We start from the raw sequence: 19741 nt of genomic DNA, 5'->3' as shown, positions 1-19741 counted from the left end.
AGTGGGAACCATTAAAGGAAAGATGAAAGACAGATGGACCAGAGGGTGGAGGGGTTCCGGTGGGTGAAGTGTGTCGTTGGATGGTGACAAAAATGGGTGCTGGGTCGACTGGAGGTAACGGTGTGGGAAAGGGAACAAAAATGGGTGAAGAGAAGGAAGATCGTTAGGAGAGAGTGGAATGAGGGAGGTAAAGGTTAATTGAAAATGGAAAAGTAAATATTCATATCATTGGGTTGTAGACTACCCAGACAGAATGTGAGGTGCTGTGCCTCTATTTTGAGCTTCACCCTTGCAATGGAGAAGGCCAAGAACCTCAGACCAGTGTGGGTAGGGGAAGTAGAGTGAAATGGCATGGAACCACAAGCTGGAACTGACAACAGTACAGCAAAGAAACAGACCCTTCGGCCCATATGTTTCTGCTGAACATGATGCCACGTTAAACTGATCACATCTGCCTGTGCATGATCCATATTCCTCTACTCCCTGCACTTTCATGTGCCCATCTAAAAGCCTCATAAATGCCCTTATCGTATCTGCCTCCACCACCACCCCTGGCAATGCGTTTCAGGCACCCACTACTCACTCTGGAAGAGACTTGTCCAGCACATCTCCTTTAAACCTTCTCCCTCTTTCCCCTTATCCAGTTTCCAACCTGGGCAAAAAAGGTTCTGACTGTCTCCCTTATCCATGCCTCTCATCATTTTATATACTTCAATCAAGTTTCTCCTCAACCTCCGTCATTCAATAGGAAACAATCCAACCTTCCCTGAAGCTGAAGCCCTTTAATCCAGGCAGCACTCTGGTAAGCATCTTCTGCATCCTCTCCAAACCTCCACATCTTTCCTGTCATGAGGCGACCAGGACTGCAAATAGTAATAGTCACTACGGACAGAGAGAAGGCGCTCTGCATACTGAAAGCCTGATCTGTGAGCACATCAGGAGCACTGAATGCAGTAGACAAGATTGGAGGAGGTGCACATGAATGCTTACTTCCCTCGAAGTCCTCTTTAGGTCTCTGATGGAGGTGAGGGTGGAGGTGTAGGAATAAGTGTGATAACCCATTGGCATTAACATTGTATTTTTAACTTCAGGTTGCTCTTACTCCCTATGTTCCCCCCACAGATGCTGCCTGACCCACTGAGTTCATCCAGCAGTTTGTTTTCTGCTGCAGTTTCCAGCATCTGCAGTCTCTTGTGTCTCCATTTTACAAGTCGTGCATTCTCTTTCTACCACAAAATAACGCCCTCTGAAGAAAGAACAACAGTGTTCACTAGCAATCTTGAACATACTACACACACCAAGTTAATTCCAGTTTGCAGCTGCTCAAACGGGTGAAGACACAGAAACACACCCAAAACTTCACTGGATCATTTGTCACGTAGAACTCCAAAATCATTTGTCCAGGATCTAACTTTTTTTGTTTAGCAACTGACCAAAAATGTATGGAGCAAACTTGAAGGAGATTCAGAAACAATGAACTGCAGATGCTGGTTTGCACAAAGGGCAGAAAGTGCTGGAGTAACTCAGCGGGTCAGGCAGCATCTGTAGTTTAATTTAGTTTAGAGATACAGCACAGCAACAGGCCCCAGCGATCCCCGTACACTAGCACTATCCTACACACACTTAGGACATTTTACAATTATACCAAGCCAATTAGTCTTTGGAGTGCGGGAGAAAACCAGAGAAAACCCACACAGGTCATGGGGAGAACGTACAAACTCCGTACAGATAAGCACCCGTGGTCAGGATTGAACCTAGGTCTATGGTACTGTAAGGCACAGCTCTACCGCTGCAAAACCGTGCCACCCTGCGCTCTCATAAAACATGGATAGGTGGCGTTTTGGGTCGGTCCTTTCATCAGATTGATAGAAATTTCATACTGATTCAGTCTGAAGACGTGTCCTGACCCGAAACACCACCTGTTCATGTTCTCCAGAGTGCAGCCTGACCTGCTGAGTTACTCCAGTACTTTGTGTCCTTTTCAAGGAGATACAAGCAGGTTATGGAATGGGTACATGGGTGGCAGCTGAGAAGAAGTGTTACATTTCGGTCGGATGAATGAAAAGAGGTAATATAAACCAGATGGCACAATTCTAATGCAGGTGTGAGGTCAAAGAGTATATGGGCATAATCTTTGAAAGTGGCAGGGCCGCTTGAAAAACGGGTTAAAAAGTATATGGGCCTTATAAATAGAGGCATGGAGTACAAGAGCACAAAGGTCATGATGAACCTTTATGAAACTAGTTCAGCCACAGTTAGTGCCTCAGGTTCTGAGCATCATACTGTCGGAAAGATGTGAAGGATTTGAAGGAAGTTCAGAAGAGATTTAGCAAAATGGTTCCTGGATGAAAAATTTCAGCCATTTCAGATATGTGAACTCTACTTCTCTTTCCACAGTTGTAGCCCGACCTGCTGAGTGCTTCCAGCACTTTTTGTTTTCATTTCCAATGCCGAGTATCTGCAGTTTTTTTGAATTTCAATTATTTTTGTGAATTAACTGGAGAAGCTCCTGTAATTCTCCATGGAACAGAGAAGATTGCAAGGAGATTTGATGGAGATAATTGGAATCATAAAGAGGTATAAACTTCTCCCATTGGTGATGAGTCTCCTAACGTGGCCAATCTGTACTTCTTTTGAAACTTTGCAATGGGAAACTACCACAGCTTTGGTTCTTGTGAACAAATATTGTTTCTACTGTTGAAATTGCAGACCACCACCTTAGAGAAACAGTTGTCAATCCTTTCTGGGCAATTGCTAGCAGGTAAGGAATATATTCAGAAACAATGAACTGCAGATGCTGGTTTACACAAAAGGACACAAAATGCTGGAGTAACTCAGCGGGTCAGGCAGCATCGCTGGAGAACATGGATAGGTGATGTTTTGGGCCGGGACCCTTCTTCAGAGATTGGGGGGGGGGGGGGGGGGGGGGCGGGGGGGATGAAAGGGGGGGAATATATACAGGTATTCAAATTACAGTTGATTTATGAAATTTTGCTGAAGTGCCAGTGGCTCTGAGGTAAATTACTTCAATTTGTAAAGCTATAACTATAACAAACTATAACAAATGGTGCACAGTTCTCGGTGTATTGGAATAGATTGCACTAAACCTTCCATATTGTATTTTGCTCAATCTGTTCAATTTAGGAACTTCACTTAATATATTTATTAAGTATCACTGCAAATTCCTCAAAATCCATTGGATTAACAAACCAACAATAGAGCACTAATCACAAATGAACATTTCATATGATCATAAGATCATTAGTGATAGGAGCAGAATTAGGCCATTCGGCCCATCGTCTACTCCGCCATTCAATCATGGCTGATCTGTTTCTTCCTCCTAACCCCATTCTCCTGTCTTCTCCCCACAACCTCCTTATTGAACGTCTCCGGTACGCGGTTGGCATTGATGGCACTGCCCTGAGCTGGTTCGCTTCGTACCTCAAAGATAGGAGTTTCGCCATCAACATAGGCAGTTATTCCTCTGCTCCAGCTAGCCTCTCCTGCGGAGTTCCACAAGGCTCCATCCTAGGCCCCATTCTCTTCTCTCTATACATGCTCCCCCTTGGCCAAATCATTCAAAGGCACGGCATTTCTTTCCACTGCTATGCCGATGACACTCAGCTTTACCTCCCCCTGAAACCCAACAACCAGTCAAATTTAAACAGCCTCTCACACTGCCTTGAGGACATAAAATGTTGGATGGCACAGAACTTCCTCCAATTAAATGAGAGCAAGTCTGAGGTCATCCTATTCGGCCCCCCCGACTCCATCAAATTGATAACAGGCAGTCTTGGAAGCCTATCCTGCCTAGTCAAACCGCATGTCAAAAATCTCGGCATGATATTTGACTCTGCATTAAAATTTGATAAGCAAGTCAACGCTGTGGTAAAAGCCAGCTTCTTCCAACTTCGAACCATAGCTAAAATCAAACCTTTCCTCAAATTCGACGACACAGAAAAAATCATTCACGCTTTCATTTCCTCCCGCCTAGACTACTGCAACTCTCTATACACTGGGATCAGCCAATCTTCCCTGTCCCGCCTGCAACTGGTCCAAAACGCCGCAGCGAGACTCCTGACGGGTACCCGTAAAAGGGACCACATCACCCCGATTCTGGCCTCTCTCCACTGGCTCCCTGTACGGTACAGAATCAACTTCAAGCTCCTCCTATTCACGTATAAAGCCCTAAATGGACACTCCCCCCCCTACATCAAAAATCTTCTAACCCCCCTCTCTAACTCCAGGTCCCTCAGATCGGCCGACTTGGGGCTATTCACTATCCCGCGGTCTAGGCTTAAACTCAGGGGTGACCGCGCTTTTGCGGTTGCAGCTCCTAGACTGTGGAACAGCATCCCTCTCCCGATCAGAACTGCCCCCTCCATCGACTCCTTTAAGTCCAGGCTCAAAACATATTTCTACTCGCTAGCGTTTGAGGCTCATTGAGGAGGCGCTGTGAACTGTTTGCGTGCTACTGTATGTTTTCATTTTTTTTCTATTGGAACCTAATCAAATGTACAGCACTTTGGTCAACGTGGGTTGTTTTTAAATGTGCTATACAAATAAAATTGACTTGACTTGACTTGACTTGACATCCGTACTAATCAAGTATCTATCTATCTCTGCCTTGAATTTATCCACTGACTTGGCCTCCACAGCCTTCTGTGGAAAAGAATTCACTACCCTTGATTCAGCATTGAATTCATATCATATCATATCATATCATATATATACAGCCGGAAACAGGCCTTTTCGGCCCTCCAAGTCCGTGCCGCCCAGTGATCCCCGTACATTAACACTATCCTACACCCACTAGGGACAATTTTTACATTTACCCAGCCAATTAACCTACAAACCTGTACGTCTTTGGAGTGTGGGAGGAAACCGAAGATCTCGGAGAAAACCCACGCAGGTCACGGGGAGAACGTACAAACTCCTTACAGTGCAGCACCCGTAGTCAGGATCGAACCTGAGTCTCCGGCGCTGCATTCGCTGTAAAGCACCAACTCTACCGCTGCGCTACCGTGCCGCCACTTGCTAACTTGCTACTTGCTAACAACAAGCATGCAGGACTGGGAATGGAACACTTAGACCTTTGAGCCTACCCTGCCATTCAATATGAATGTGGCTGGATGCATAGTCCACATCTCTTCTGCGGTGCCGGTTCCTCACAGCCCCCAATTCCTTGATGATTCAAACATTTATCTACTTCCTCTTTAAATACCTGCAATGATCTAACCTCCCCAACTCTTTGGGTTAAGAATTCCAGAGATTCACCGACCTCTGCAAGGTTCCTTTGCATCCTTGCCCCCTAATCTAATAACCACATTCCTTGTTCGAGATTCTTCCACAGTGAAAACTTTGTGACATTTATGCTGTCGTGCTATTCTTATATGTTTTCAATAAGGTTATCCCTAATTCTTCTAAATTCCAAAGTAGAGAAATATATATATTTTTAGTTGATTGTGTCAGCACAACCTTCCCATCAGAGAATCAGCCCAATGAATCTCTTTCAGGCTGTCTCCAATAAGGAAACTGATGTAGAAAGTTCTGAAAATTCTAAGATGAGTAGTTTGTAATGTGTTTAACCCCAGAGCTTATGTACTGGGAAAGCATAATGGGAAAAGATGCAACAGAGTGAAGGGAACTTAAGGATGTTATGGAGAGGCGCTAAATAGATTTATAAGGTGTAAATTCCACATGTAACAGGAAATAGAGATGTCCTTTATTGTACCTAATTGTCAGGTAAATGGAAGAAATATTTTCTAACAATAATAGGAAACAGGAGATTAAACATTGATTAAAGGTGAATTATTTCAAAGGTGTAAAACCTACATGTCACCACATGCGTCACGGAAATATAAAAATGCAGTGGGTGCTGCAAATCTTTCAATCACTTTGGGTTCTCTCAAAGTGTTTCCTGTGTGTACTGTTAAGGCCTTGAATAAACCAACTTATTTGAGAAACTCACTATTGCTCTTTGAGATGTTCTTTGTGTCTGTTCCTATCTGAGCTGTAATTAAGAGGGCAACTGGGCCTCACGTGAAAGACAGATTCGGGGTACAGGTTGACACAAAATTCCCTTCAAGGAATTGAAGACCAAAACTGTGCACAGTATCTCAGGTGTATTTTAGTCAATAGCCTTTATAATTGAGACAATAGTTCCCCATTTCTAAACTCCAACCCTTTTGCGATTAATACCATTTGGCTTCCGAACCACTCGATACACCTGCCTTCATGCACACTAATAGTTAGATCCCTCTCTACTTTATTCATCTGCAGTCAGCCTTCAATTAGATGATAGTCTGCCTTTGGATTCCTCGTACCAAAGTGCAAAACCTCACACATTAAAAGCTCCATTTGCCAAGTTTGTACCTGCTCACTCCACCCAAACGTAGTTTCTGATTCCTAATGTCCTTATCACAACATGCCCTCCGACCTATATGTGTGACATCAGCAAATGTAGATTTGCTTCCTCCAGATCATTAATATCAATTGTAAATAATTAAAGGCCCTGTACTGATCATTAATATAAATTGTAAATAATTAAAGGCCAAGCACTGATTCAGCCTGAAAAAGTTTATTCTGACTGTCTTTTATATAATAACCAATCATCAATCTGTGTCAACACACTTCGCTGAATGCCATGTACTTCTGAAACAAGCTGCTTATTTGATACCTTGCCAAATGCCTTCTGAAAATACAGCATATAGGTTCCCCTCCATCAGTTCTGCTAGATTCAAATGCGAAGAACACCAGCAACTTTGTCAAACAGGATGTGCGTTCCATAAAATGGTCAGCTGGTTGCGTTAAACAGGCCACTTTGTTCCCATGCCCAACACAAGATTCATGAAACAGACACTCTGGTTCTGTCATAGGAAGAGGAAAAGATTCAGCAGTGTTTCAAAAACACCCCAATGTTCTTACTGAATGGAATCCCTGGGCCACGTCACTCAAACGGAAGAAAGAACATTGAGGATTCCACGGAGAGCCTCATTATTCATTTATTGACTTTTTTGTTTTTCACATAATATATATGTGCATTGTGCTCACAGGCCTGTTAAGCTGCTGTAAGTAAGAATTGCTTTGTTCTGTTGTCAGTGCATATAACAATTTAGCACTAAAGATAGACACAAAATGCTGGAGTAACTCAGCGGGTCAGGCAGCATCTCTGGATAGAAGGAATGGGTGACGTTTCGGGTTGAGACCCTTCTTCAGTTACTCCAGCATTTTATGTCTATCTTCGGTGTAAATTAGCATCTGCAGTTCCTTCCTGAACAATTTCACACTATTGACTCTTGACTTGACTCTTAAAGCTTGTGCTCCAATGTCAAGAGTGTACACGGCAGAGGATCTAGAATTATGGACGTGGCCCAGACCATCACGCAAACCAACCTCCCTTCCATTGACTCCATCTACACCACGTTGCCTCGGGAAGGTTTCCAGCATTATCAAGGACAAATCTCACCCTGGACACTCCCTCTTCTTCCATGAGGCAAGAGGTACAGAAGTGTGAAAACGCACACCTGCAGATTCAGGGACAGTTTTTTCCCCAGCTGTTATCAGGCAAGTGAACCATCCCATCACTAACGAGAGAGCGATCCTGAGCTACCATCTACCTCACTGGAGACCCTTGGGCAATCTTCAATCGAACATTACTGAACTTTATCTTGCAGTAAACGTTATTCCCTTTATCCTGTATCTGTACACAGTGGACAGTTTGATTGTAATCATGTATTGTCTTTCCACTGACTGGATAGCTCACGACAAAAAAGCATATCACGGTACCTTGGTACCTGTGGCAAAAAACGAAACTAAACTTAACTAAATTAAATTAAACTAAACTAAATGGCAGAGGGAGCACAGCTCATCACCTTATGCTCACTTCCCTGCCTCACCCAAGCACTTCCTGCCCCACTTGTTCCAAACAGTTGGGGCAGGGTCCCAATATTAGGCTTCATCTGCCACCTCAGAACCCACAGAACATTCGTGAAGGCATAAATGAAAAAGCTAGAAGATAAACCTGGTATTAATTTACACCCACACAACATAAAAATCAATATTAGTTTGTATTGGAAAAATACATGTTAGAATTATGTTGCTCCCATGGGAATATCATTCAAATACCCCACAATGCCATCAGATAAGTCACAACTTCTGAATTATATTTTTGATATGAAGGAAGTGTTCACAGGTTATAACAACATAGCTCTACTCTGGAAGTTCCCGCTCACAAGGACACACAAACTGGAATGCACGTGAAGTTAAAGGCTTTATTTTAGCATCGGTGCAATCCTCTCATATTTCATGATGGGAGGAGCTGGAATGTAAGTTAACAAGATCGGGTATCATCACAAATCTTAGTGGAACCAATTTTGTGGCCATCCACAAACACAATACAAAGAGAATATCTAATTCAGAAAGTGTACACAATACTTTGCCAGGAAATTTTCTTCAAACTTCCTGTCATGATACATTGAAACAACCTTGGGGAGAAAATAACATTCCAACACACTAAGCTGCTTTAAGCCTTCCCATCCTCAGACCTTTAGCGTATATGTTTAAAATATATATAAACTCACCCTAATCTACAGGAAATACTTCACAGTTAAATACAGAAAGTACAAAGCTTCAAATTTATAAGATCCTTTCCAAGGGATTTAATTGCCTGAAAGGCTTTTCAGATTAATATTCGGCTGAAGAAAAGTTGTTTGTTTAACATTCATTTTGCAATCTTTTTCCTTCACAACTCTTGAACTCAAGGACTAGACCGCTCCTGACTACAAATCCACAATTTTTCAGATCATTACAAGCCACCAACACGTAAACTTTACATTTTCACCTGAAACTTTCCTTTGAGAAAGCTCGTCTGTTCTTGCATGACCAGAGCTCTCATCATCTCACACAGAAAATAAAGTGAATAACTGACCTCTGCGAGACCGAATAACTGACCTCTGCAACTCCAACAGCAGCAGTAACATTTTGTCAGAATTCTTTTAAGGGAGCAGTGACATGAACAACACTCCCTGCCAGCTCTCATGCTGCCTCGGTACTTCTCATGGCAGATCAGCACTTCATTCCTAATGGCCACGCACAGCAGTTGTTAGAGGGAGCTGCAGTCACCACCGACTGCTCTCTTAGTTATGCTGAACTGAGTAATGGGTAAAGCACATCCCAGCTGAGGGTGGAGCCATGCACAGGCAGCTTTAGAAAGCTGGCATTCGCAAAACAGTGCAAACAGTGACAAATAAACAAACACTTTTCACAGTCACACCTACAGACTGAATCAATCACCACACTTCACTGATCAATCATTTACAACAGGGTTACCTTTCTACCTTTCACCATTCATCACCAAGCACCGCTAATTCTATTTTTTTCAAACATAATAATTTATCGTGAATTAAAATATATAATAAAAGCACAATTCAATATTTGTGCTTAAAGATTTCTTTAAATTTCTTAACTTCTGTAGCTTGACTTAGAAATGTTTCAGTCAGGAACTTATTGTTGTATGATCCTAGAAAATGAATGTGTATTTAAGCACAGAAAACAAAGTGTTGGAGGAACCCAACGGGTCAGGCAGCATCTGTGGAGGGAATGGACAGGTGACGTTCTTCAAGCTGATTGTAATGAGGAAGAGATCTGATAAAGAGAGGTGGGCTGGGACAAAGATAGAGTCAAAATGCTGCAGTAACTCAGCGGGATGGGCAGCATCTTTGGGTCAAGAACCTTCTTCAGACTGAGAGTCAGGGGAGAGGGAGATATAGAGATAAGGAAGTGTAAGGTGTGAAAGCGAAACATCAAAGTGGGTGAGATCAAGGAAAACGTAGAATAGATCATTGTTAGCTAGGAGAAGGTGACAACAATGCATACAGAGATAACAAAGCCCAGCAAGTGATAGGTGGATACATGTGGTGGGGGATGACTGAAAGGTGGGCAAAGTAAGTGACAAAGGCTAGAGTGAAAAAGAGATAAAAGGGTGTCCGGTAAGCAAAGGAGGAGGGAAATGTAAAGCTGGTGGGACGGTTCAGGGTGAAAGGAGATGGGGGAGGTGGATGGAGGGGGATAAAAGGGAAGTGTTTTTATCCATGGTAGATGTTTTTTTTAGATTTAGAGATACAGCGCAGAAACAGGCCCTTCAGCCAACCGGGTTTCCCGCCGCCCAGCGATCCCCGCACACTAACACTATCCTACATCCACAAGGGAACATTTTTACATTTGCCCAGCCAATTAACCTACATACCTGTACGTCTTTGGAGTATGTTGAGTGTGCAGGTACTACCTAAGGCACACAATCACACTTTGGAAGATACAAAATGTTCATGACCTTGAATTACAGTGTTGGAATACTTGTGGGGCACAAACTCTACAGATCTGGTTCTGTATAACTTCCAGTTCTACTTTATTGGTGAGAGTGGAAGCTGGCCTTCACTTCGCATTCACTTTGTGGGAGGACTGTGCATGTGCCTAGCCAACCTTTCCACAGACAATGCGGGGAGATTTCCAGCGAAACGGGCATGTTGGCTTTTAGACCGAGAATCTGGTCCATTCCAAAATGGTCATGACGCGGCAATCAATTGGGTAACATGTGCAGCCTTACTCTGAGAAAAATCAAACACATTCATAGCATGAGAGCAACAACACTGGGGTGCACAGTGGTGCAGCAGTAGAGTTGCTGCCTTACAGCGTCTAACACCCGAGTTCGATCCTGACTACGGGTGTTGTCTGTATGGAGTTTGTATGTTCTCCCTGTGACGGCATGGGTTTTCTCTGGGTGCTCTGGTTTCCTCCCACACTCCAAAGACATGCAGGTTTGCAGGGTAATCGGCCTCTGTAAATTGTCCCCAGTGTGTAGGATAGACGTAGTGTAAAGGTGATCTATGGTCAGCGCAGACTTGGTGGGCCGAAGGATCTGTTTCCACACTGTATCTCTCAACTAAACTAAACTAACTCAGCGGTTTGGGACACCCACATATATTTATGTAGGACCAAATAGAATCGCATCGCTATGAGCTGGATATGAGCTGGATATGAGCTGGATATGAGATGGATACAATCATTTGCAGATGCTGGTTTACAAATCAAGACACAACGTGCTGGAATAACTGAGCGGGTCTGAATGAGGGTCCCGCTTCAAAATGCCACATGTTCTCCAGAGCTGCTGCCTGACCTGCAGAGTTACTCCAGCACTTTGTGTCTTGTTATGTACAAATAACCTCCATTATCTATTGAAGGTATTTATTCACAAAATGCTGGAGTAACTCAGCAGGTCAGGCAGCATCTCAGGAGAGAAGGAATGGGTGACGTTTCGGGTCGAGACCCTTCTTCAGACCCGAAACGTCACCCATTCCTTCTCTCCTGAGATGCTGCCTGACCTGCTGAGTTACTCCAGCATTTTGTGAATAAATACCTTCGATTTGTACCAGCATCTGCAGTTATTTTCTTATACTCCATTATCTATTGTGTAATTCATCAAATATTGCTATTTAATGATTAGGGATGCATCCTCAAAGTTCAACAAAACTTTTCCTAAAGTTCAAAATTCTGCACAAAATTTGGTCCTGGAGTTTGAACATCCCTTGTTATCTTCTAAGTTGTGTTTTTAAAAGATTCTTTCCGAATGCACAAATATATAAATTTTTAACTGGATGAAATGTTGTTAAGTTGAGTGGCTTCAGGAAAAGGAATAGAGATACAGTATGGAAACAGGCTCTTTTACCCACTGAGTCCACGCTGACTATCGATCACCAGTTCACACTATTCTATATTATCCCACTTTCTCATCCAGGGGCAATTTACAAATGTCAATTAACCAATAAACCTGCACGTCTTTGGTATGTGGGAGGAAACTGGAGCACTCGGAGGAAACCCATGCGGTTACAGGGAGAACATGCAAACTCCACATCCAAGGTCAGGATCAAACTCAGGTCTCTTGCCCTGTGAGGCAGCATTGTGTTACCTCTTGTTTAAATTCTAACTGTTCCAAGTTTATCTCTTTGAATATTAAGTGCTTCTCTATTTTCAGTACCTTATTATCTGAAACCTTTATCACTGCCTAATGCATCACCTGTTCAGACTTGGAACAGGTAAAGACTGTTAACCTTCACAATATGACTGTATATCTAAAGTTTTTCTCAGAAGGCATGCAGTTAAAAACAAAACTGCTGGGAAATTGCATTGAATTGTGTTAATCCTGTATGCTATATCCAATCTGATACGTTCTGTTAAAACATAACCAGGGGCTATTTTGTACACAAATCTCCCTTCACAAAACCATACCATTCATGCTCCCCATTTGATTCCTTGTGGCCCAATTTTGCAGTCGAGTTGTAGGTCACTGATTGCATCAGCACGACAGAATATCACCACAGTACACCACATTACACAGAATGCGCAAAATGGAGAAAATGCAACACTTGATCTGATTTTTAATTCGCAAATTCCCCTTGCAGCAGCTTGCCTCATTCTTCATCAACAAGATTTTATTTTAAAAACATCAAATCTTCTATTCGAGCAATGATTTTAAATATCTTTATTGCTGCACCCGCTAGACATCATCTACATGCTGCACCCGCTAGACATCATCTGGTTACATACTGATATGTGGCAAGTAACATTTGTACTACAGAAGTGCTAGGCAATGGCAATCTCTGAAAAGAGAGAATCTAATCACCCACCCTTGAGATTCAATGGCATTACATTGCCAACTCTCATGCCACCAACATGCTTGTGAGATGGGGTTTGGGGGTGGGGATGGTGGGCAGCTACTGACTGGAAACTCAACTGGATGTAAATACTGTGGCAACAAAATCATCAGTGATTGTATATTCCTTGGTGCGTGATTCATTAGATCGTAGGATCAAAATTAGACGTAGGAGCAAAATTAGGCCATTTAGCCCATCGAGTCTGCTCCACCATTCGATCATGGCTGATCTATTTTTTCTACTCACCTGCTTTCTCCCAATTCACCTGCCTTTGCCTCTAACCTTTGATGCCCTTACTAATCAAGAACCTATCAATCTCCACTTTAAAAATACCCAATTACTTGACCTCCATTGTCATCTGTGGCAATGAATTCCATGGATTCACCATTTCTCCTTATCTCCATTCTAAAGGTACGTTCTTTTATTTCCTTTCATTTCCTGACTTTCCACCATCTACGAAGCTCAAGCCAGGTGTGTGATGGAATATTCACCACAGGGGTGGATAGGTACATCTCCAATAATACAAGAAACTCAACACCAACTGGGACAATGCAACTTGCTTGAAAGATTGACACCCCAACAACCACACTAACTATACAATCTCTCCACCACTGTGGGCAGCATTGTGCACCATTGACAAATTGCACCGCAATTACTCACCCAGGTTACTCTGACATTACTTCCCCAAACCACGTCTTCCACAAGCCAAGAAAGATAAGGGCAGCAACACCTACAGATTCCCCTCCAAGTCGCTCACTATCCTGATTTCAAAACATATTGCCAGTTTTTCTTCATCATTGCATTTAAGTTCTGAAATTCTCTCCCATATAAATATTTTTCAAGGGCAGTAAAGAAAAACGTTACATTCCACTTGCCATATCCTTTTCCAGTCAACTTCCTTTCTACTCTGTCTGAAGAAATGCAGATTTTTTTTATGGTGGACTGTCCAATAATCCTTCCTAATAACTAACAAAAACATTTTGTTGAACAAAAGGCTAAGAGCTGGATGAACTTAGCAAATCAGGTACATCCGTGGAATGAATGGACGTACAACATTTTGGGTTGGAATTCTTCTTCAGACTTCAGACCTTGAAGAAACTGAGGTCCATCCGTAAATGCTGGCACTTCTGGCTTATTAACTAGAATGTACCAGCACTCCCTGACTTATGCAAAGGTTCATTCCATGAACCCTTAGGTGAGTCATATTTTATCTAAATTGGAATCACCATCCCAATCTCCTGCCCGAAATAACTCACTGAGAATATTAATTGTTTCAGTGGCGTTTGGCTGTGTCTGGGGCACTTTCTGTGGCACACAGCCTTCTGGGTAAGTACCACCACCATTGCTGGCTTGTTTCCGATGTAAACTTATGATCATGCATTGTCATGCCTTGATTTCACCAAGGACTGGAGTACAGAATTTTTCACATAAGTGCTAGTTCGCGTAAGTCGGGAAGTGTCTTTATACAAATAGGCCCACAAGCCCAAATGGTCTCCTGTTGATGCTGTGGAGGAGGTGGGGAGGGGGTTGGAGGGTATTTGCTGCAACATTGAATTCTTCGGACAGCTCAGTGTCCCAGCGGGAATTTCTGACTGAAGCTTTCCTTCGTGACTAGAGATCCCGAAGCACTCGAACTGCTGGAACTGTCCAACAGGCAGTTAGCTCAGTCCCAATGATTTCCATCTTGATTCTTTGCATTGTCAGGTCGCAGTGATAAGAAATCAGCCTGTACCTCATAAGTAATGTTGACTCTTCCTTCTCAACTGCCCATTAAAACGTATATAAGTGACACTGAACAACACATCCCCCACTTCCGGCATTCCAGCTTGGATAGAGTTGATGTGGAGAGGATGTTTCCACCAGTGGGAGAGTCTAGGACTAGAGGTCATACCCTGAGAATTAAAGGACATTCTTTTAGGAAACATCTGGTGACAGATAGTATGGAGAGAAGTCAGGCGAATGGGGTTTAGGAGGGAGAGATAGATCAGCCATGAATGAATGGTGGAGTAGACGATTGGCCAAATGAACTAATTCTACTCCTATCACATGATCTTATGATTCCATTTGAAGAATACCAATTTGTGAGGTTGTTTGGAGAAAGATGGGGTGTTTGCCAGCACTGGTTAAGTCTCTTAAGTAACTGGCACCAATGTAATGGCACAGGGCGGCACAGTGGTGCAGCAGTAGAGTTGCTTCCTTACAATGCTAGAGATCCGGGTTCTATCCTGACCACGGGTGCTGTCTGTGCGGAGTTTGTATGTTTTCCCTGTGACCGCGTAGGTTTTCTCTGGGTGCTCCGGATTCCAAAGACGTGCAGGTTTGTAGGTTAATTGGCTTCTACAAGTTGTGCCCAATGCGAAGGACAGAACTAGTCTATGGATGATCACTGGTCGGTGCAGACTCAGTGGACTGAAGGTCCTGTTTCCGTGCTGTACATCTAAACTAAACAAATGATGGTCTAAAAAAACACTTCCAGTGCTGTAAATTTTTGTTATCCTGTGACATTACCAGGACAAATCTATTATTTGCCTTATTTTTTGTAGTGGGACTTTGCTTTTTGAAAAATGCTTTCTGCATTTCTATTTATGTGGTTTACTATTCATGATGCACTTCAAGAAGCTTCTGAGAAATGTGTATCAAATGCAAGCCTTTCTTTTCAGCCCACGCTCTCTTAAGTTGATGATGCCCAGAAGTTGCTAGATGGTGCATTGAACTTTTTCGACAAATCGTATTATTTTGCAGGATTTCCAATTTGAAAAGAGCAGATGTCTAGGCACTATGTTGAAGTTTATCGTCATTGAGTCAAAATGTTTTTTCTCATTAAACAATGAAACTTAATACTGAAAGAAATAAAACAAACAAAAGGGTGGAAATGGAGAGAATTCAGTTCAAATTAGATAAGGGAAAGTAAAGAAAATCTTAGATGTGTTTTGCCACAGAATTATTTGGCCCATTATATTTAAATGGGATAAAAGGCTTAAGAAGGAAAGGAAAAATAAAAAAGAGTACATTCTTCCCAAGTTGTTTTGAGGATTTAGATAAGTCTGTCAGAATTTAGTTTAGTTTGGAGATACCGTATGGAAACAGGCCCATTGGCCCACCATCCTATTTACACTGGTTGTATGTTTTCTCACTTTCTCATTTACTTCCAACACATCAAGGAGAATTTACAGAGGCCAATTAATCTACAAACCTGCATGTCTTTGGAGTGTGTGAGGAAACCAGAGGACCCGGAGGAAAACGTGCAAACTCCAGACATACAGTACCCAAGGTGAGGATCGAACCTGGCAGTAGTCTACTAGCTGCACCACTGTCACCCAAGTTGCATGTGAACAGCAGGCTAAATATATGAAAGGCACAAACATCCATTTAGTTAGTTTCACAAAGTTACTTGATAATATCTTTAAGCTACATTATAAAATGCAGTGCAATTTGTGCAATGGATCAAAGGAGAGGTTGGTCAGAATATTCTTATTTCGACTGGAGTTTAGAAGACTGAAATACTTAAATTAATGAATGCTGTGAAATCATAAACGTTGGGGATACTGATAGAGCCTAGTAGGTCTATGGCGACATGGTGTTGGATCAGGTAACGACAGAAGTGCTATTCACTAATAAAGAAGTTCATGTATACACACTTTTTTCCCCCGGCAGTAAAATAGCATGTTTGAAATTTGATTCCTGTTATTATGCAGGAAATTAAATATCCAATTTGGGCAGTCAACTCCCTCAAAAAGCAACATGATAATGATCATATAATCTGCTTTAATGAATGCAATAAAATAAAAACTGCCAATAGTAGTCTCACCAACAGTTTCCTTAGATTGCCAACCTAGCATCAACATTGCTGTAGAAAATAGGTTTAGTTTAGTTTAGTTCCGAGATACAGCATGGAACAGCATGGAAAGAGGGCCTTCGGCCCACTGAATCCATGCCGGCATCGATCACCCGTTCACACTAATTCAACCGTATTCCACTTTCCCATCCACTCACTACGCATTAGGGGTAATTTTTAAAGAGATCGATTAATCTACTACTTCGCACGTCTTCGGGATGTGGGAGGAAACCTGGATGGAACCTACACAGTCACTTGGAGAATGTGCAAATTCCACACAGGCAGTACCCGAGGTCAGGATCGAACCTAGATCTCTGACGCAGCAGCTCTACCAGTATCGCAGCAGCCATTGTGCTGCCCTCATTATTGCCGTAATTATTATTTGGACAAAAGTATTCATCAATACTTACAGGGAGAGTGTCTCACTCTGTTTCCACTAAACAAAGTTGGAAGTCTGTGTAGCACTATACATTGGAAATGACTTGACAGGCACAGTCCAGAAATTGGCTCAAAAGTGTGGCTTCTAAGAAGTCTCTGAATACAGGCTGTGGACTGAGAGAAATATTACAGCTGTGTCAATGGGAAGTCAGCAGGTCTGGCCACCTGAGGTGTTGTTTATCCAAAGATTTAGTCGACACTATGCTGTCCGACAGCATATTTGAAGTTTGACCTAAAAAATCTAGAACTCCTCACATGAAGGAGTTATTTGTTAATAAGTAGCATGGGCCCAGCCAGTTTCGAGAGCAGAAAGCAGGAATTGGTAAGGTTAAAAGCTTTTATTTCCTCATTGAAAATTCATTTCCATTGTATCGATTAAAATTGTATCAATCAGCAACATAGCTACCAGACCGGAGTGGGGAAGAAAGATGAAATGCTTCTTGGAGACAATATACAATAGACAGTGGGATCTCTCAGTCAGAGTTGCTGTAGTCACAGCAAGGACAGATATTCTGCCACCTGGGGAGATATTGCATTTAAGGCAGGAGGTACAGTCAGTTCGGAGTTCCTGCAATTAGGAAGGTTGAATTAATCATTCACCATCAATGGCGGCAGGTGACCATTGAGATGGAGATTGCAGGCAGTTCACTGGGCGTCATACCTCATTGTCACACTGGCTAATTGATTACAGGCCTGTCCTGAATATGCATAGGATTTAACTTGTAGCACAAAAGGGGTAGAGGGAAAGGAAGGTGGCCACTGTTACATTAAGCAAACATAAAATGCTGGAGGAACTCAGTGGGTCAGGCAGTGCCCGTGGAAGAAATGGACTAGCACTGTTTTGGATTGATGTAATAAAAAGGAAATGCAGATGCTTGTTTATACCAAAGATAGACACAAAGTGCTGCGCAACTCAGCGGGTCAGACAGCATATCTGGAGAAAATGGATAGGTGATGTTTTTTGGGTCACAAACCTAATTTAGATTGATGGTTGGGGGGCGGGGAACTGGAAGCAAAAAGAAACCAGGACAAATTAGGGCCGGCAACAGATGTCCTCAATCATGGTGGTTCCCTGACAGTTCAATTGTTGGCTAGGGATGGTGTGATCCCAAGAGGGATACATCGTTGTGAACTGTGGAACTAGTTAGCCAACTTTTACTGTAGGAATGGAGGTAAGGGAAGAGGGAGTTCGAGGGAATGGGGAGGAGAGTTTTGGATTGGGACTTCAGACTGCTCTGACTGTTACATTAAGATTGCTGTAATCTTTCTATCTTAAGTGAAGGTATCTCACTACAGAATATAGTGTTTTAAAATAATTTATACACAAAAGAAAATTCCCCAGAGGAACTTTACATGGCTGACAGTGATCCCATTACCTGACCTTTGAAAACCGACTAGTTAGCACGCAACAAAAGCTTTTCACTGTACCTCGGTACACGTGACAAAAAACTAAACTAAACTAAACTTAACATAGAGAACCGGAAAGACTTCAGTCCGATGTAAACATCTATAAATAAAAATCTATTAAAAGCAGCGATATCCATCTATAGTGGAGTCCCCACTCTGGAAAAGTACTTTCCTACATTATTTGGGGGGTTTCAAATTGAAAATGACATTCTGTTTATGATGCTATTATTTTCCATTCAATAGAAAATCTTTGCACTTATTGTCTCATATCAGTGTCATCCGGTTGTGAGTCATAATTATAACTTAGCCTGATCATTTAATACGATTTTTGGAAGCACAGGATCTTGGATGGTATTAGATGACATGATATAACAATACTGTGAGGCACTTGGGGGCATCATGAGGAAACATCCAGGAAGAATTGATTGAAAGACACAGCATGGAAACAGACTCTACATGCCCACTGAGTCCATGCCAACCATTGATCACCTTCATACTAGTTCTATGTTATCCCACTTCCGCATCCACTTTCTGCACAGCAGGGCCAATTTCAGAGGTCAATTTACCTATAAACCCTAAATAACTACAAATAATGTTGTAGAAATATAATTCTTCCTCAGGAAATGGCACTTCTGCAACAGCCTTGCCCAGCACAAATCAGATTTATTACAAAGACACCTTGCACGATTTTAACTTCATTGGATTAATCCCCTTAAGCCTTCGGCCAGGCAATGACCATTGACATTTTCTTAGAGTTAAGCTACATGATGTTATTCAAGAGGAGAGCTACCAACTTTCCTTATGCTTGGGACAATACTTTTTCCACTAAAATCACCATCAGAAGCAGATTCTTTGGTCTTTAATTCATTGGTGACTGTGGGATAAGACCATAAGTCATAGGAGCAGAATTAGGCGACTCGGCCCATCAGGTTTATTCCGCCATTCAATCTCGGCTGATCTATTTTTCCCTTCCATCCCCATTCTCCTGCCTTTTCCTCATAACGGATCTTGCTTTGTCCAAATTGCCGAGTGCATTTTCTTACCAAGCAACAATGACCCTATCACAAGAATAAATGATTGACTGTGGACATCCCGAGGAATTGGAAGGTGCTATGAAATTCAGTCATTTGTCTTATACTGTGGATGACTTTGAGAGATTATGATTCTGTTTAGTTTAGTTTAGAGATACAGCGCGGAAACAGGCTCTTCGGGCCACCGAGTCCGTGCTGACGAGCAATCCGTGCACACTACCACTGTCCTACACACTCGGGACAATTTACAATTATTCCAAGCCAATTAACCTACAAACCTGTATGTCTTTGGAGTGTGGGGAGAAACCAGAAAAACCCATGCA

At 42.4% G+C, this 19741-nt stretch overlaps 1 protein-coding gene across 5 annotated transcripts in view; it reads right to left on the bottom strand.

The window, feature by feature from the left end:
- LOC144595941 (kalirin-like) overlaps positions 1 to 19741 on the bottom strand; it is a 159111-nt gene that overhangs the window by 91839 nt on the left and 47531 nt on the right. Inside the window, exon 1 of one of the 5 annotated variants that reach the window (XM_078403895.1) lies at positions 8953 to 9053. The exons of 3 other annotated variants lie outside the window; for them this stretch is intronic. In XM_078403895.1, coding sequence (XP_078260021.1) covers positions 8953 to 9040 — 88 coding nt within the window. In that variant the 5' untranslated portion in view covers positions 9041 to 9053. Of the gene's footprint in view, positions 1 to 8929; positions 9054 to 19741 lie in introns of those variants that run through there. One more of the 5 variants, XM_078403896.1, reaches the window with a different exon arrangement.

This window comes from Rhinoraja longicauda, chromosome 8 (assembly GCF_053455715.1).
Source record: "Rhinoraja longicauda isolate Sanriku21f chromosome 8, sRhiLon1.1, whole genome shotgun sequence".
NCBI lineage: Eukaryota > Metazoa > Chordata > Chondrichthyes > Rajiformes > Arhynchobatidae > Rhinoraja > Rhinoraja longicauda.
The sequence above is the reverse complement of the archived record's forward strand: the minus strand, read 5'-3'. Positions and strand labels throughout refer to the sequence as shown.